This window comes from Stenella coeruleoalba (assembly GCF_951394435.1).
Source record: "Stenella coeruleoalba genome assembly, chromosome: 11".
Lineage (NCBI taxonomy): Eukaryota > Metazoa > Chordata > Mammalia > Artiodactyla > Delphinidae > Stenella > Stenella coeruleoalba.
The window spans coordinates 9,550,498-9,570,447 of record NC_137157.1 but is presented as its reverse complement, the minus strand read 5'-3'; the positions used below and the strand labels follow the sequence as shown (position 1 = coordinate 9,570,447).

Sequence of the window (19,950 nt, the reverse complement as noted above, 5' to 3'; positions counted from 1 at the left end):
CTCTCCCTACCTTTGTCAGCCTGGAAACCTCTTCTTCCGCAGTGACTTTATTAGCATCTAATGATTTACAAAGTGCTTGCTTAATGCAACAAGTCACGTAGTACAGAGATATCTCACGGGAAAGCTTAGAGCCTCTCTCTCATCACCAACCCTCCTCCTCTCTAATCTCCCTCTTCTGTGGAGGAAGAAAAAATGTGTATTTCATTTCCCCATCACTTTATTTATTCAGTTTTTATGTGTGTTCATTCTTTTGACTAATATTAATTGAGTACCTACTGGGGAGGTAGGCTTGGTCCAAGATGCTGGGTACAAACCTGAATAAGGTGCAGGGGGCTCCAGACCACAAGGGGATGATGTCATGATGGCGGGAGACACAAAGGAAATAAGAAAATATGGGAACGGATAAGATAATTCCAGATCAAGGCAATTGCGGAAGGGATAAACAGGATGCTGTAATAGAGACGAACAGAAGGTGGGGAGCTGTTTAAATGGGGTGCTCAGAGCTGGTACCTTCTGCACCGGGACAGAAAGGATGAGAAAAAGTTAGCCCTGGGAGGACCTTGGGGGAAGAGCTTTCCAGGCAGAGATAACTCAAGTGCAAAGGCCCTGAGGCAGGAAGGAAGCAGAAAAGAGCGGTGTGTCTGGGGAGCAAAGTTTGGGGGCAGGGAGGTGGTGGCAGCTGGTTATAGGCAGGAGTTTAGATCATATGCTGAGTACAAGAGTCTGTGGGACTTCCCCGGTGGTCCAGTGGTTAAGAATCCATGCTTCCACTGCAGGGAGCATGGGTTCGATCCCTGGTTGATGAACTAAGATCCCGCACGCTGTGCGGCCAAAAAAAAAGACTCTGTGCGTGTGTGTGTGTGTATGTGTGTGTGTGTGTGTGTGTGTGTGTTTTGAGGGGGTAAGGAAACAGGAAGTTTCATCCATCAGCCCAGTGACAGGTGACAGCGGAGGCCGTGGGGATGGAGATTAACAGTGAGTTTGACGGCAACACCGATCACGAGGACTTGGTTATGGATTCGATGTTACGGAAAAGAGGAGTCAAGATCTTCCGCTGGGTCTGGGCTCAAGCTCACCACTCGCTGGGTCGGTAGCGATATCCTTTATAGCGCTGGGGGAATCTGAGGAAAATGAGCTTTGGGGGAAAATACCCCACAAAAAAGTCTGTGGGGAAGGTTAAGTGTGCAGTGCCGGGCAGATGTCTGGTAGGAAGCTGGTACCTGAGTGTGGAGCTCGGGGCTGCAGCAGGACGGGAGACGTGGGCCGTGTGCCCGGGGAGCAGGCTGAGTCTCCTAGGGAGGTGGTGGGATGCACAGGGGGAGGGGCCGGATCACCCAGGAGAGGAGAGAAGCTGGGAGGTGAGCAGAAAGAGGGGGAAAACCATGGGGCAGGGTGGTCACCGCCGTGGGGGAGCAGCGTGTCTCAGGAAGGAGGTTATGCTCAGCTGTGTCCCTTGCTGCTGGCTGGAGGGGCAAGAGGATCACTGAAAGATATCCCTTTCTTTTTCTTTTGGGACCTGTGCTGTGCGGCGTGTGGTCTCTTAGTTCCCTGACCAAGGATCGAAACTGCGCCCCTTGCAGTGGAAGCGCAGAGTCTTAACCACTGGACCGCCAGGGGAGTCCCGAACTATCCCTTTCTTCTGGCAACACGGGGATCATCGGTGACCTTGTCGAGAGCAGGTTCTCTGGAGTGGTGGGGAGAGGGAATGTCATGGGAGGAAAGCAGACAGGTGGGCAGGAAGCAAAACATGCAGAATAAAACATGCATAAAACTTTCTGATAGAAGTTTATTTATTTACGTCTATTTTTCTCCATGAAGGAGTGAAGAGAATGGAGGGAGATGTGACTCAAAGGAGAGTGTTTGTTTTTAAAGGTGGGAGGTACCTGAGCCTGTGGTTTGCTAATGGGAGCGATCCAGTAGTGCTGGGCATGATGTGGAAAACCACAGAAGAGAAACCCACTGGAAGAGAGAGGGCGTGAGCCTCAGAGCGCAGATGGAAGGTTGGACTTTGAACGGGTGGACCATGGAGTCAATCTTGTTTCTTTTGCTTAAAGTTCATCCAGCCCCTAGGGTAGCAGGTGGCACCTAGTAGGTGCTCAATAAAATCTGCGTTGGGTGAATGAATGTGAGTACCGAGGCAGACAGGTTTCTAGATGGGGAGGTGAGGGGAGGGGGCCTTTCTTCTTCTGTTGGTTCGGGGAAGGCTGGGGTGGGGATGGCGGGGGGCTGAGAGAGTTGAATAGGAGCGGCGGTGTAGGAGAATCTCGCTTCATGGTAGAGGCGCCATGAGGATTTATTTCTCGTTCAGCTGACAACATGAAATGAATGATGCCCACCTTGCCCCCACAGCATTGCCACTCCACCTTTGTCATCATTTAGGTTCCCAGATATACTTGTATGTGTTTCTTTGCAGTGTTTTCCTCACGTCTATTTCGGGTCCTGGCTGACACCACACTCTTTTGATGACAGTGGCTTTATCCCTTATCTAGTTTTTAGTATATTGCAAGGACTGCCTCCCTTCCTCATTTCTCTCTCACTTCTTCATTTTCAACCACATTTAGTCTGTCATTTGGACATAAACAGCCCTTTTCTTCCTCATTAAAAAGAAAACGAAAAACCCTGAGAACAATCATGGTGATTCTGTTTGTTTTGCATTTCTATCAATTTATTTGGGACATTATATTTATGTCTTTTAGGAAAACTTTTTCCTTATTAAAAATACAGGCTTCGTAACTTTTTAAAAATTGGGGTATAACTTACAGTTAAGTGCAGAATCTTAGGTTTCTAGGCAGTGTAACCATCACCCAGACTGAGGTGGGGACTCCCTCGTGTCCCCTCCCTGCCGTCCCCCATCCAGAGGGAACACATGTTAGGACTTCTATGATCATAGATTGACTTTGTCTGCGTTTGAACTTCCTATAGATGGAATCAGAATGCACTCCTTCATATGTGACATCTTTCATTCCATATTACATTTGCGGAGCTCATCCGATGCTCACTGAAGCCTAATGCTTGTGAGAAGTGAGGAAACTGCCTCCTACCACCGGTCCATCCTCAGGCAGCCGTCTACCCACGAGGACAATTGTCACTAGCCCCACACCGCCACTCCCCCACGGTCAGCCACGCCTCCCCCCTGCCCTTCAGTTTGGCCGATTCTAATACGAATAGGTTTTGATTTCCCTGTTCTGACAAAGGCCCGACTCAGCCTGAGTGCCTCAGGGACTGGGGTGAATGATTCTGAAGTTTCTGGAGTCCTGGCCAGGCTGCTCTGTGCAAGGTCCCAGCTCTGCCCTCCTGAGGGTGCCCTTTGCTCCCTAGACAAGGGTGGAGGAGAGGCTGCCTGTGCCCAGCCCGGCTCTCGGAAGTCCCCAGGCTGTGTCATCTCCCAAGCACCTCAGGGTCCCTGTGTCATAGGCGAAACTCTGAGACAAGGGCCTGGGGAGATGGGCCCTTGGGAATGGGGGCCCTGGGGTGATGGAGGCGCGTCTGCCAGGAGCCTGCCCTCTGACAGCACGGCGGGGGGGGGGGGGCTTCTCCCAGTGTAAGCCCACCTGTCCACTGGGGTTGCACCCTTTGTCCACAGGGCGTATACTTTGTGGATTTTTGGGTCACTTCAAGGAATGGAGTGGGGAGACGGGGAGGAGGGGCTGCTGTTGGAGCCCAGAAACCAAAACCAAAGGAGGAGATTTGATGATGAGTTTCTTCCCGGAAACCACCCTTGGGAAGTGTCAACATCCTCTGATCTTCGTCAGAGCTGAGATATTTGGGTGTGTCTGGGGAACCCGAATGTGTTTCCTTTTTTTAAGTCACTCTGTGTGTGTGTGTGTGTGTGTGTGTGTGTGTGTGTGTGTGTGTGTGTGTGTGTTCCTTGTGGGTCAGGACCATGGTTAGTTCTGTGTGCTCAGGCACAGTTGTGTGCCAGGCCTGATCTTTGTCATATATGTGGTACCTGAGGTCCCACAGGACATCCTGAGGTGGGACCGCCAGCTGTAACCAAGCAAATAAGCCATAAGTCCCAGGCAGGAAGCAATGCAGAAGGCCCTGGGACAGACACAGCTGAGCCAGGCCTGACTCCTCTGTGGTCCCAGCACTGTGGTCCGTGTCTGCTCCCCAAGCCTCCTGCCCCAGGGCTGCAAGCCAGGGTCCCACTTGGGGCTGGAAGACACAGTCCCCACATTCCTCGGGCCTGGAGGGGGACAGCAAGAGCATGGGCGACCACGCTTTCTGAGGCCAAAGTACGTCCCACAGCCACGTGTCCCTGCGTGGTCCTGGTCCAGCCTGGTCCCTCCGGGAGCCTTTCTCTTCTCCTCTGTGTAATGGGGTGAAAATGCTCCACGGCCAGTCGGCTGGCCCTGCACGGGGGGCTCCTAAGGAGAGCTCGGCCCAGGTTTCTCCCCTTCCCTTCCCTTCCCCAAGGATGAAGGCGGCTGCCTGCCTGTCCGAGCAGCTTCTCCCCTCCCCACTGAGCGCCCCACGGGTCCCTCAGCCCAGCGGCCCCAGGGAGCCTGCGCCAGGCCACGGCCCGTGCAGGAGACTCAGCGATGGGCCGCCATGGAGCTTGTCCTCCAGGGTATGGACACCTGTCCTTTCGTCTGTCCCCTCACCGCCTCCCTTGCCGGTCCCTGCTGCCCAGATGACCGCACTCTCGCAGACCTCACTGGTCCATGGTCAGTCTTGGTGGCATCCAAGTCGGGCCTTTGTCAGAACAGGGAAAAAGAAACTTAAACCTCTCCGTGAAGGTCTGAGGTTTGGACGGAGAAGTTCATTGTGTCATGAGTGGCCAGAGTTCAGGAAGGGGTGAGGCCCAACTCTACTGACACAGCGGTTTCCAGGCGCTCTGATCGTATATAAGGCTCCTGGTGCTTGAAGAGCTTCAGGTAGGAGGCCACAGGTTGTGACCGAACACAGAAACAGAAGACTCAGAGCCAGGGACGGTGAAGAAACTGACTCATGGAGGCCAGCCCATCACCCGGGACCAGGTACCACGCTACAGGGGAGCGGGGCAGTGGGAGCTAGGACAGGGGCGGGATGGTGGGGAGAGGCCGTGACCCAGTCCGACTTTGGGCAGAGGGTCAGGTCTTCATTGAGGCTCTGAGCATCTTGCATCGCTCCTGGGGGGAGATCCTGAATTCCCTGGGAGCCCCCAGCGGGGGTCAGAGGGGGAGGACTCGTGGCTCCAGCAGAGACGTGGGGTGCAGAGGGAAAGAGTGTGCGGGGAGGAGAGGAGCGCTGGGCAGTCCCAGAAGGAGCCCCGTGTCTTCGGGCTTCTCCCGCCTTTGACCGTAGTTGCCTGTTGGATGAAAACACCTTCACTGAGAACTTCATGAATCAGATGAACCCTCGTAAGACCTACCTGTGCTACAAGGTGGAGATCCTGGATGGTGACGCTAGGATCCCTCTGGACGAGAAAAAGGGCTTTGTGCGCAACAAGGTGACTGACCCAGCCCGCCCGCAGCAGGCAGGGCCTCCCTATTGTGGGACATTCAGGGTAGAAGGTTGTCAGTTGCACACAGGATGTCCCACAAGCTCTCTCACCCCTGGTCCCTGCCGTTGCTACCGCTGCTCTGCTTGGAATCAGGTGAGGACCCTTGCTGTGTGGCTGGCAGCTCTGAGCCACATGTCATAAGCCAATCACAGCAATCCAGGGCCCGGTACCTCCAATGTCACCCCAGGCTCTAGGACTAGGCTACTCCTCTCCTGCTGTGCCTCTGGGGAGGGGTTGGGACAGAGGGAAAGGCATCTGGACAAGGGGCCGGGTTCTTCCCCGGATTCCGCCCGGGGGATGGCTCTGGCTAGAGAGCCCTATTTCTTCCTCAGTCACTGTGGACTTAGACGGGCCCAGCAGGACCCCTGCCCACTGCTTGAGAGATCTTGCCAAGGGCGCTGATCCCTGCAACCCCACTGCCAGCTGTCTTTAGCCCAAGGACGCCCCTCAGCCTCGGGCTCAGCACAGGGTGAGGCCCAGAGTAGAAGATTGTAGAAGTTTTGGTGCACATGTGGGGTGGGGTAGAGGGGGAGCTGGAGAGCAGGGTGAGTCACTCCAGGGAGGAAACACCCACTTCCATGGCAGGAGGCCAGCATGGGAGCTCCCCTGGCCTCCTCTCTGCAGGGCTGGACTAGGTGAGGCTCCTGAACGCCCTACCTCGGGCACAAAATAAGAGGCGCTCCAGAAAACTCAGAAATCAAGATGAGTGACATTTTAAGGCAATCGTTTAAAAATCAAAATTAACGCAATTCTACGATGAGCAAAACATCAACATTTGCATGAAGACTGATGGGTTTCAGTGCTATGCAGAGCCACAGGGAGCCGAGGGCCGATAACAGGTCATCACTGCTTGCCGAGCTTTTTGTAAAACACTGATACTGAGTCTCTCGTGGAGCTTTGCGTTACTTTGAATCACGTAAATGCTGCGTTGAAACGCCATTCACTTGGTGCTGAGGCTTGCCCAGCGCCTCACCCACCCGCCTACTCTGGCCTCGTCCTGCCCCAACCCCGTCCACTTTTCTTCCTCTTCTATGTAGGGTGCTAACGAACCAGGGGAGCCCTGCCACGCAGAGGACTACTTCCTGGACCGGATCTGTTCTTGGAATTTGGACCGGGAGCTGCACTACAGGCTCACCTGTTTCATCTCCTGGACCCCTTGTGTTACCTGTGCACAGAAACTGGCTGATTTCCTGGGGAAGAACAGCCACGTGAGCCTGCACATCTTCGCCTCCCGCATCTATAGCGTCTCCGATTATAAGGCTGGGCTGCGCACACTGCAGGCGGCTGGGGCCCAAATCGCCATCATGACCTCTAAGGGTCAGCACGGGTCTCCTGGGGGTGGGGCGGTGGCAGGGAGAGGCCTGTGGGAAGTTGCTAGAAAGGGGCGGGTAGGGTGGGAATCCTTGGTAGAGAGGTCTTTGTGTGCTGCCTGAGAGGTGATGCTAGACTCTGGAAGGAGTCTATGGGAAGAGAGAGTTCAGGGGAGCAGAGCTGCTTCGGGGAGGGGAAGAAGGGGAGTGGGTGGATATGCAAGAAAGACTAGGGGACTTCCAGAAAGGAGAATTGGGCTGGCTCAAATTCCAGTTGCAAGAAAGAGCTGGAGGGGTAAGCTATTGAGTCCCCAGGAGGAAGGAGAGAGGAGGAAGTGAAATTATGACGGGGAAAGTCTGTCCCGAAGAGTCATTTCAGCCCTGTGGCCCCAACCCTTCCCCAGACTGGAGTTCACCTTTCTCTCCCCTGTTCCATCTCAGAGTTTGAGCACTGCTGGGAAAACTTTGTGGACCACCAGGGAAAACCCTTTCAGCCCTGGGTTGGGCTGGAAGTAGTGAGTCAAGATCTATGTAACAACCTGCAGGCAATTCTCCAGGTGAGCGCTCCTTCCTGCTGCTTCCCTGGACCTCCTCCATCCTCTCCTCTCCCTGTGGCTTTTTCCTCCTCTCAGAGCCTCCTTTGGGTGACCTGCTCCCTCCTGGGGTGCCAGCTCCATCCTTTCCTTCCCTTCTCATGTGGTCCCTCTACTTTCTCACTTGCTGTGTCCCTCCTTCCTTCCCCATCTTTGTAACACTCCCCAGACCTCCTCTCGGTTTTTGTTTCATCTTCCAACTGTCTCACTCCCTGCTCCCGTCCTAGACGCAGGAAAACTGAAGGATGGACGTCAACCTCTCTAAAGAAGTCAGGAGACCTCTGTTGAACAGGAGAAAAAAACAGCTTTTTTTGAGAAATATAAACATGCCATTTGCTACCCTCTCCAGATTGATCCAAAGAAACCAGTGAAAGGCAAATGGCTCATAATAAAGAGTTAAAAAAAAAAAAAATCTGGGAGCTTCCTTGGTGGTGCAGTGGTTGAGAGTCTGCCTGCCGATGCAGGGGACATGGGTTCGTGCCCCGGTCCGGGAAGATGCCACATGCCGCAGAGCGGCTGGGCCCGTGAGCCATGGCCGCTGGGCCTGCGCGTCCGGAGCCTGTGCTCCGCAACAGGAGAGGCCACAGCAGTGAGAGGACCGCGTACCGCAAAACAAAACAAAACAAAACAAAATAAAACAAAAACAATCTGGGTAGATTTACTTTTCATTCAAACCTATATTATGTTCCAATCTACATCAGTAAGATTCTATTCAATATTATCAGAATAGTTCTCAATTTTTAGAGAAATGGATATTTTAATTGATTTTAAATCCAAAGCAATAAAATGAAATATTAAGAATCTTCCACCAAATATTTTTCCTCAGTAAATGTATCATGAACTACAAGTAGTTTATTAAAACTTGCAGACATGCAGATGCCTTTCTCTTTTGTAGTGGATCTGATTCATGGTGGAGTGGAGGTATAGTGGTCACACTAATTCCTGCTGGAGTGAGTAAAAGTCAACTAAATCTTGTAGGAGGGGAATCTAGGATTCAAAAATCTACAGTATACCCTAATGATGAAAAATCTGAACGTGAAATTAAGAAAACACTCCCATTTACCATTGCAACAAAAAGAATAAAATATCTAGGAATAAACCTACCTAAGTAGACAAAAGACCTGTGTGCAGAAAATTATAAGACACTGATGAAATAAAGATGATACAAATAGATGGAGAGGTATACCATGTTCTTGGATTGGAAGAATCAACATTGTGAAAATGACTGTACTACCCAAAGCAATCTACAGATTCAATGCCATCCTTATCAAACTATCACTGGCATTTTTCACAGAACTAGAACAAAAAAAATCTCTTAATGTGTAGGGAAACACAAAAGACCCTGAATAGCCAAAGCAATTATGAGAAAGAAAAACAGAGCTGGAGGAATCAGGCTCCCTAACTTCAGACTATACTGCAAAGCTACAGTAACCAAGACAGTATGGTACTGGCACAAAAACAGACATATAGATCAAAGGAACAGGATAGAAAGCCCAGAGATAAACCCACACACATATGGTCACCTTATCTTTGATAAAGGAGACAAGAATATACAGTGGAGAAAAGACAGCCTCTTCAATAAGTGGTGCTGGGAAAACTGGACAGCTACATGTAAAAACATGAACTTAGAACACTCCCTAACACCATACACAAAAATAAACTAAAAATGGATTAGAGACCTAAATGTAAGGCCAGACACTATTAAACTCTTAGAGGAAAACATAGGCAGAACAAGCCATGGCATAAATCACAGCAAGATCCTTTTTGACCCACCTCCTAGAGAAAGGGAAATAAAACCAAAAATAAACAAATGGGACCTAATGAAACTTAAAACCTTTTGCACAGCAAAGGAAACCATAAACAAGACGAAAAGACAACCCTCAGAGTGGGAGAAAGTATTTGCAAACGAAGCAACTGACAAAGGATTAATCTCCAAAATTTACATGCAACTCAATGTCAAAAAAACAAACAACCCAATCCAAAAATGGGCAGAAGACCTAAATAGACATTTCTCCAAAGAAGATATACAGATTGCCAACAAATACACAAAAGAATGTTCAACATCATTAATCATTAGAGAAATGCAAATCAAAATTACAATGAGATATCATCTCACACCGTCAGAATGGCCATCGTCAAAAAATCTACAAACAATAAATGCTGGAGAGGGTGTGGAGAAAAGGGAACCCTCTCGCACTGTTGGTGGGAATGTAAATTGATACAGCCACTATGGAGAACAGTATGGAAGTTCCTTAAAGAACTAAAAATAGAATTACCATACGACCCAGCAATCCCACTACTGGGCATATACCATGAGAAAACCATAATTCAAAAAGAGTCATGTACCACAATGTTCATTGCAACTCTATTTACAATAGCCAGGACATGGAAGCAACCTAAGTGTCCATCGGCAGATGAATGGATAAAGAAGATGTGGCACATATATACAATGGAATATTACTCAGCCATAAAAAGAAATGAAATTGAGTTATTTGTAGTGAGGTGGATGGACCTAGAGTCTGTCATACACAGTGAAGTAAGTCAGAAAGAGAAAAACAAATACCATATGCTAACACATATATATGGAGTCTAAGAAAAAAAAAATGGTCATGAAGAACCTATAGACAAGACGGGAATAAAGACGCAGACCTACTAGAGAATGGACTTGAGGATATGGGGAGGGCGGAAGGGTAAGCTGGGACAAAGTGAGAGAGTGGCATGGACATATATACACTACCAAATGTAAAATAGATAGCTAGTGGGAAGCAGCCTCATAGCACAGGGAGATCAGCTCGGTGCTTTGTGACCACCTAGAAGGGTGGGATAGGGAGTGTGGGAGGGAGAAAGATGCAAGAGGGAAGAGATATGAGGATATATGTATATGTATAACTGTTTCATTTTGTTATAAAGCAGAAACTAACACACCACTGTAAAGCAATTATACTCCAATAAAGATGTTAAAAAAAAAAACTACAGGCATTGACAACCTATCACCCTGCCAACAATACTGTTTTGAAATGACAGACCATGCGACAGGAGAAGAGAAAGAATGAGTCTAAATACTGGAAGGGAAATTTCAAATCAGCAGTCGGGTGAACACCAGGAATTACTTCAGCCCCACACCACTCCTAATTCTACCACCCTGTAGGGGAAGCCAGAGGGAGGTGCTTTCCTGCACAGATGATGAACTGGCCCCTGCACAGTACATGGACCCAAGCAGGACCCATCTCAGGCACTAGATTTCTCTCCTGCCACTGATTCTGTCTGGCCTGAATTGAGCTGAGTCAGCCCCTGACAGCTGGTTGTCCTGCACAGGTGTCCAGACAGCGAAGCCTCCCCAGGTCTCTCCTCACAGACTTCTGCTCACATGTCAGGGGCCCAAACTGTGTCACAACCTCACACAATGACTGTGAGGGGCTGGGAGTGGAATCATTTGGTTTGAGACTTGAAGGGATAGAAAATAAGGGAGAGACGATGATGATGGCCAAGGAGGGAGGAAGGGACGAAGTCAGGGAGGGCTGGCACCCCGGAGGGAAGGACTGATAGAACAGTGTGACCCGGAAGGGGGAGGGGACGGGAGAGGAGGGGATAGGAAAGGAGAGGAGAGGAGCAAAGCAGGGCCAAGGGCCAAGGGTGGAAGGACAAGGGACCTAAGGACAGGATGCTGGGATGGAGGAGGGTGGGCAGGGACAGAGCTACCTGGAGGGGCTATAAGTCAGGCTTGTTTCACAGAAGAAGCCATGTGGGGAGGGTAGGATGGTCCAGGCCTGGCTCAGCTGCTCAGCGATGCTGTCAAGGAGCAGCCTGCTGTTCCTGCTCCCCAATCTCAGCTCTCGGCACTTGTCTCCTCAGGGCCTCAGATGGCTGCCCACCTCCAGACGTCACATCTCATTCCAGAGGGGAAGAAAGAGGATGGGACAAACCCCAGAACTTCAGAGCCTGTACATCTTTTTAATGGATACTAGCAGTGTCCTACCGTGAGAAGGGGCTGATGGGAAAACTCACAGATCACACTTTCTGTTGGTGTTTCACTTGAGCCAGTGTGGGCTGCAGAGGGAAAAAGATTGGTTCTTGAGCTCCTCACCTGGAACATATGGAGAATAATAGTGACTGACTGAGGGCTGTTGTGCAGTTAAACGTCAAGTACTTAGGACGATTTGACATAGTTAGTCTTCAACAGATGATGATGCTACTATAAAAAAGAGGAGAAATCACTCATTTAATAAATCACTCAATCCACAGATAATGCAGTCTTCCGGCACATTCTGGCTCACACCGCGTGCAGCCAGGTGCCCAGAGAGACGTGGTGGACAGGCAGCACTGGGGGCCTCAGTAGCAGAGCGGTTCTGGCCGAGACCCAGGCCAGGCTGGTTCCTGCTCCCGAGCCCCTCAGTGTCGCTGATGGGGCCTCACCTCCTCCTCCCGGGGTCTCCTCCTCTGACCCCTAGGGGTTCTCCTCCTGCACTCCTGACTCGATGTCTGGGCCTGGCCTCTTTTGATGGGTCCCGGCTGTGTTCTCAGCTGATGCCCTCATTTCTGTGTCTCCTGCCCCCTCCTGCTGCAGGTGTGCCAGGGAGTCTGCAAGTCCCCAGAGACGAAGGAGTCACGCCCATGGGAGGGAGGATGGACTGAGAGGGGACCCCTTTCACTTATCTTTATTTTATTTTTAATAGTAATTAATTTATTAATTAGGCTACATTGGGTCTTAGTTGCGGCACTCGGGATCTCTTAGTTGCGGCATACAGGCTCTTAGTTGCAGCATGCTGGATCTAGTTCCCTGACCAGGGATTGAACCTGGGCCCCCAGCAATGGGAGCGTGGAGTCTTAGTCACTGGACCACCAGGGAAGTCCCTCACTTGGCTTTAAATTAACAGCTACCTTTTGGTTGCAAACTCACCATGTCTCCTCGCGTTGACCAAGCCCTTTTCATACATAAGCTTATCCCAACTTTACCAAATCTCAGAACAAGGAATTACTACTTAGCACTAGTTTGCTATGAGGCAAAATCCTTTTTCCCCTCTTCCCAAGGTCTCACAGGTAGGACGTGGTAGAGGCCAGATTCACACCTGGGTCCGTGCCAGTCCCTAGCCAACACTGAGACACTTTCTTAAAGACTGTGAGTTATACTAGGATGCACACAGAGGGGCAGGAGAAGGTCACAAGCAAAGCCGGGGTTTCCAGCCCAGGAGTCTGGAGTTGGCCCAGTCAGGCCAGAGAGCACATGTGAGAGACTTCAGGGAAGAGGGGAGGGACTGAGACAGGACCAGGATCCTGGGGAGATGTCTGGAGAGGGCAAAGGAGGGTCAGGGCTGAGGGTCGGAGGGGCCCAAGTGAGGGGACAGGAGCATTTGTCACCTAGGGAGCTGGAGGGGAGGTATCTTCATCATCCTGGAACCCTGTGAAGGTGCCATGCTCTGTGTCAAGGTGTCAGAGGGTACAGACACAAGCACTGTATCAGAGGACTGCTAGTGACAGAGACTGCATACCCGGTTAACTTTGAATTTCAGATAAACAACAAATATATATTTTTGGAACTTAACCAAAAATATATTCACATTTAACTGGGGTCCTATATTTTCGTTTGATCGAGCTGACTGCTCTTTCTGTACAGGAGACATTTACAGGAACCCTCATTCTTGTCCCAGCCCTGCTCGGGCTGAGCAGTGGTCCTGCATCCTCCCTGGGGATCCTTTGGCCCCAATCTCCCCTCTGATGAGTTCCCCTGGGGCACCCCGCCATGTCCCCAGGATGGTTTCTGGTGTGCTCCAAACAGAATTCGGGTTAACAAGGGCGTGCTCCCTGTCTGGTTATGAAATATCAAATATGAAATACCTCTGAACGTGACACTAAGAGACTTTGAGGTTCACAAGTGTCATTGCACAAGCGACATTGCAACACTACGAAGGGAAGGATAACTCTTCCTGCTCGTGGAGAGACAAATATCTGCATACCTTTAGATTTAAACTGCAGAAAGTGGTGGGTGTTTAACACAGCAGAATATTTTCTCTGAAATGTAAAATGAAAAGCTGAAGTTTCAGGGGAGGTGGACTGGCAGGGAGAAACACAGGGGAGGCTGAGCCCTCCTGTTACAAATATGGGAGCCACGGGAGACGTTCATGGTTGGCATGATGAAAAATAGAATTTAAGCTGAAGGGTTGGGGGGGTGGGGAAGAGTTGAGGGTCTGAGAACAGTGATATCACTTCACAGGCAGAGACGAGTGAAAGGAAGATGCTGTGGTGTACATTCTCCCCGATCAGAAATGACGTCAAAAGATGATGGATCAAGACCCAGAAGTATAAGCACATCATGTAACTGTAAGGAAAGGACTGTGGAAGTTAGAGAGGTAGTTAGAAGCCGTGGTGTTCGACAGGGCTGGAGTTGGCAAGAACGATGGCACAACTTTGCTTTTAGTTTTGGGTTTCTTTGTCATTTTGATTTTGTAATGGTGTGTGTCTTTTCATGAATATCTTCTAATTCCGTTCACAGTAGGGACAAAACCCATAGAAAATGCTTTGTAATAAATTTAATAAGGAATGAATAAAACTAAAGTAATATATAAATTTAATAGAAATCCATAGAAAAACATGATTGCTTTTGCCTTTTTTGTTTGTTTTTTGAACTTGAAGAACTACTACTTAGGTTCAAATAGTAAAAGAAGAAGTTAGGTAACATGTGATGGATGGTGATGCAGCCAAATATCTCATGGGCCTCGTGGGCCCGAAAGCACAGCAGGGGCCCAACTGGGAGGGGGGCTTGAGCTTGGACATCGCCCAAGACAGGGAGATGTCCCTCCCCACACTCTGGGTGAAACAGGGACTCAGAAAGCCCCAAGGAACTGTGGTTGAAATAATCTAGCACCTGGCTTTTTTCTGGACTGCAAGAAGCTCAGGTTAAGAACTAGTGTCTCTATAGATCTCTTCTTGTGTTGTAGGTGCAAAGGAAGGTGAAGTGAAGTACAAACTGGACGTGAATTTCACATCAACCTCATTAACGCCAAACATTTGCTTGGATACTGATGGGAAATGTGTACTGAACCCAATGGCCAATCAGGAGCTGACTGTTCTTGGAGAGTATTTAGCTCTCATTCATTTGTAGCAGAAATGTTTTTTTCTGTATTATTAGATGTCCAGTCCAGCATGCTCTCTTTACGCTGTCTGGACAGGCAACTGTTTGACTGGCACTAGGCAGGCTGAATGTCATTTGCAATCCCTTTCAAATTACCCATGACATTTTTCACAGAACTAGAATAAATAATCCTAAATTTTATATGGAATCCCAAAAGACCCAGAACTGCCAAAGCAATCCTGAGGAAAAAGAGCAAAGCTGGAGGCATAACCCTCCCAGACTTCAGACAATACTACAAACCTACAGTAATCAAAACAGCATGGTATTGACACAAAAACAGGCATATGGATCAATGGAACAGAATAAAAAGCCCAGAAATAAACCCACACACCTATGGTCAATTAATCTTCAACAAAGGAGGCAAGAATATACAATGGAGAAAAAGAGTCTCTTCAGCAAGTGGTGTTGGGAAAGCTGGACAGCCACATGTAAGTCAGTGAAGTTAGAACACTCCTTCACACCATACACAAAAATAAACTCAAAATGACTTAAAGACTTAAATAGAAGACATGACATCATAGAAATCTAGAAGAGAACATAGGCAAAACATTCTCTGGTGTAAATCATACCAATGTTTTCTTAGGTTAGTCTCCCAAGACAATTGAAATTTTTGCTTTTGCAAAAATAAACAAATGGGATCTAATCAAATTTATAAGCTTTTGTACAGCAAAGGAGGCCATAAACAAAACAAAACAAAAAGACAACCTACTGACTGCAAGAAAATATTTGCAAATGATGTGACCAACAAGGGTTTAATTTCCAAAATATACAAACAGCTCATACAACTCAATTAAAAAAAAAACCCAATCAAAAAATGGGCAGAAGACCTAAATAGACATTTCTCCAAAGAAGACATACAGATGGCCAAGAGGCACATGAAAAGATACTCAACTTCACTAACTATCAGAGAAATGCACATCAAAACTACAAAAAGGGCTGAGAGGAACCAAGATGGCAGAGTAGAAGGACATGCTCTCACTCCCTCTTGTGAGAACACCAGAATCACAACTAGCTGCTGGACAATCATCGACAGGAAGACACTGGAACTCACCAAAAACATACTCCACATCCAAAGACAAAGGAGAAGCCACAATGAGATGGTAGGAGGGGCGCAATCATAGTAAAATCAAATCCCATAACTGCTGCGTGGGTGACTCACAGACTGGAGAACACTTATACCACAGAAGTCCACCCACTGCAGTGAAGGTTCTGAGCCCCACGTCAGGCTTCCCAACCTGGGGGTCTGGCAACGGGAGGAGGAATTCCTAGAGAATCAGACTTTGAAGGTTGCTGGGATTTGAATGCAGGACTTCAATAGGACTGGGGGAAACAGAGACTCCACTCTTGGAGGGCACACACAAAGTAGTGTGCGCATCGGGACCCAGGGGAAGGAGTAGTGGCCCCAGGGGAGACTGAACCAGACCTACCTGCTAGTGTTGGAGGGTCTCCTGCAGAGGCTGGGGGTGCCTGTGGCTCACTGTGGGGACAAGGACACTGGCAGCGGAAGTTCTGGGTAGTACTCCTTGGCGTGAGCCCTCCCAGAGTCCACCATTAGTCCCACCAAGGAACCCAGGTAGGCTCCAGTGTTGAACCTGCCGTTTGGAACTCAGGAAAGGTCAGGGAGGCTGAACAGAAAGACTCCCATGTCCAGGAGACCCACAGGGCCCTGCTCAGTTTCACTCCCCCCCTTTTCTTTGACACTCCTCAATCTTGAGGAGAACAGATGTTGGACAAGAAAAGGAAAAATTGTTTTGGATAGAGATGTTAATCATAAACTCGGCAGAAGAACTCGATTCTAGGGGGACTCAATTTTAATCCCCACTTCGCTTTTATCTTTCCCCAAATCCTTCAAGGGATGGGATGACAACCACTCTGGCTACTTCCTGCTGAAATGGAGCATAATCCTGTCTAAATTTGGGGGAATGGATAGATACCGAATTAGAAATATATTTGAGTTCCAAGTCCTGGGTCTGAGTCTTATATGACTGAGATCTCAATCCCTTTGTCTGCCATTTTGGTGCAACAGACGCAGTTAGAGGTAGAAGGAAGTGACAACTGGAACTTCTGCAACAGTCACGTCGTTTTACCTTGGATGTCTGAACAACAGTTCCTCCATTTTGACTTTCAAATGCATTCTCCTCCTTGATGGCTAAAGCAGATGTACAATGCATGTCTGAAAGGCCACAAAACAGGCTGCTTTGATGAGCAAAATTTAAGTTAAACCATGTATAAGCCAGTGACTTCCTCATACATTAATATGTGCAGATGTTTTTCTTTCATCATATCCTCTCTTGATTGAAAGTCTTTCAGTAGAAGATACTGATGATCAAAACATCTGTCCCTCAATGCTGGGGTAATTCAGCTGTTTGCCCCTGGTGCAGATCGTGTCCCTTGGTGCTAGACCTCCTTTGTATTTGCCTAGTTAATCCATGTTGGGGAAAAATTGATCAGGTATATTGTGAACAAGCTCAGAGGTATGTTAATGAAGAAATGCTTTATAGGCCGTACATTTGATCATTTATACCCAATTGTCACACAAGCATTGTATATACGCTTTTAGCAGTAGACCTAAAGCAAACGGTGATAAGTCATGAGTAATTACACTCTGATAACTTCACGAGGTAATTTTCCTTTCCTCCTAAACATCAGGGCAAAAGTGTGATTAACACAATAACTTTCATAAATACAGACTTCAATGAACAGAACTAGAATTTCATATCTATTGAAACAGAAGCCTGCCACCAGATTCTGCCTTCGTGGATTTCTCCTTTCTAGAAGTCGCCGAAATATCAAGATTCCTACACATGCCAGGAGACAGTCTTTCCCATTCACCTGGTAAGGCTGCTCAGAACACAAGAATCTCCAGTTTCTGGAGGGACCAGGCAGAGAGAAAAAATATATATTTCCATTTTTCTGACAGAGGTGTAATTTATCCAATTGCTCTAAGTCATAAGTAGCTTGAGGGGAAGGACTTCTCTATGTCTGGAAAACACAGATCAAAACCAGTAATAATCTGCAGTCAATTAAGCCAGCCATGCTCTTTTCCCCAGTGTACCATGGCTGCAAACAGTAGACTCCTCGGTAGTGTATGCAGCCTGTTGCCTGTATGGGTTCCCCTAAGGGACCTTGGAGACAGTCCTTTCCAGTGGACATTCACGACTGGCATGCTGTGCCCAATCTAGGCTCCAGACAGGGATATGCACAGTCTTTGGAAAGCCCAAGGGCGCAGTGGCCAGGGCCCCCATTGGCCAAGTCATAATATCCATCTTCCCCAAGCTGCAGAACACGGATCGTGTGACTGAGGCCCTAGGCAGGGCCAAGTTCAAGTTCCCTGGCCGCCAGAAGATCCGCATCTCCAAGGAGTGGGGATTTACTAAGTTTAATGCAGATGAATTTGAAAACATGGTGGCAGAAAAGCAGCTCATCCCGGATGGCTGTGGAGTCAAATATATCCCTAATCGTGGCTCCCTGGATAAATGATGGGCCCTGCACTCATGAGAGTCTTGGCACTGTCTCTTCCTTACTCATGCCCACCAACGGATCCTACTTTCCCATCCAAAAAAAAAAAAAAAAAAGTAATAAAAACCCCATAAACATTCTAACTGTATTCACCAGTTCACTCAGTGACCAATCCTTTTTCAACTTTTTATGAAGCCATCAGATTCTCCGTTAAGATTTTTAATTTCTTACCCAGTTCAGCAGTAGGATACGAAGTTTATGAGACCTGTACCTGTCAAAATGGTCCTTCACGTAAATCTTCTTAAAGATGAAGCACTTTTGCAAAGGCATCAGAGTACAATAAAAGCTATCTGTAAATGACAGAAAGACTTGAAAAGGGCATGGTTACACATCTGATTACAATGCAATCGATAAATAGCCCAAAGATTCCATTTCTACTCCCAGACAGAGGTCTCAAAGTGGCTCGCAACGAGCAGTTAGAATTTTCCCAGAGTGGCTCACCCCAAAATAATACACGAAAAAAACACAAACGACAGATAAGCTACAGCTGCACAGACAGAAAATCAGAGCGGGTATAGTTTAAAAATTCCACTTCCATTCACAGACATAGGCTTCCAAACAGACTGGCTCAGTTTTTAAAAGAGAACAAACCCAGAATTGGCTCTCAGGGAGCCCAAAGTGGCTCAGTTCCCACAAGGGACTGAACTCAGTGTGGCTAATCCACATGGAGTGGAGAGAAGTCCCAGCCTGCCCATTCCTGTGACCAAACAGTTCTAGCGGACGAAGAGTATAATAATTTAGGCTACCATTCACTGGCCACCTTTCCTCACTTTCAAGAATGTACATTGGCCAAACAGAATGACAATAGAATCGCGTTCTTGTCTTAGTCCTAGGTTTATCACTATAGGTCAACCAAGCTGCCACAGTTTTCCCCAGGGAAAATTATCAGATGGAATCAGGGACTGGAAACAAACCAGAACCTTCACCAGCAGACGTAAGACTCACGCCAGAAACAAAACGAAAACAGATACAAAAAACAACATTTGAAAACATCAGACAGCTCAGAGCTCAGAGTCCCACTAAGCCAGTGACCTTAGTCCAAGCAGTGCCTTACGTGGGATTTCCAAAACGGAAAGTCCCCAGATGGAAACGAAATGTTCCCCAGATGTAGGCAAAAGTTCCCCAGAGGGACAAAGTTGAAGGAGTCCCAGAGCGCACATCCAGGGGACTTACCCAGATTCTGGCCGAGGTGTCTCGATGTCAGACACTATTTTTCTCCTTCCCCCCAATAACTCCTTGGGGTAGGAAATCCGAGCTGGTGCAGGCAGGAGGAAGAAGGGAGTGTCCTCAAGGCAAAAGTGACCTTGGTAGCTGCTAAGATGGTCCCTCTTTTGCTGCCCACTCCTGACTTGGAGGAGTGCTGACTGCTGGGATGGTGGAAAGGGTATGACCAGGGCTGGGCCTTTCCGGGCAAGGGTCCCAGGCGATCTGGCCTCTGAAGGAATTCTGCAGCCCTCTGCTCTCTTGAAAGGGGATGGCATGGAGAAAACCTCAGAGCATCCGATCAAGCCAGGGGACCCTCCTGGGGCTGTTCCCAAGTCGGCCCCACACTGGGCACCAGATTTGAAGCTGACTCCGGCCTCTGTACCCTGACACCAAATTAATTCTTGGAGACAGAGTTTTGGGTGAAGTAGAAAAGAATAGCTTTATTGCTTTGCCAGGCAAAGGGGGCCACAGTGGGCTAGTGCCCTCAAAACTGTGCATCCCAACCCAGGAGGATTTGGTGAGGATTTTTATAGCAATGGTTCAGGGTGGGGTTGCTGATAAGGATTAGGGTGTGTGCAGGGCCTGTACCCCTTTAATCTGGTTTCAGGTAATCTTTTGATGAATTTCTCTGGTTCCTTTAATCTGGCCTCAGGTTGTCATCCCTGGAATGAAGAACGCTACATCTTCCATTTGTTGGAGGTCTTAGTTCTG

General features: G+C 48.5%; 1 protein-coding gene across 1 annotated transcript; it reads left to right on the top strand.

Annotated features, from left to right (window-relative positions):
- Window positions 1–4,551: 4,551 nt before the first annotated feature.
- APOBEC3A (apolipoprotein B mRNA editing enzyme catalytic subunit 3A) lies at window positions 4,552–17,994 on the top strand (the record flags this gene model as incomplete). The annotated part of the gene is made up of 5 exons (XM_079936541.1): window positions 4,552–4,667; window positions 5,287–5,431; window positions 6,523–6,802; window positions 7,237–7,352; window positions 17,791–17,994. 5 exons carry the CDS (start codon window positions 4,552–4,554, stop codon window positions 17,992–17,994), a joined length of 861 nt encoding a protein of 286 aa, XP_079792667.1.
- Between the last annotated feature and the right edge of the window lie 1,956 nt (window positions 17,995–19,950).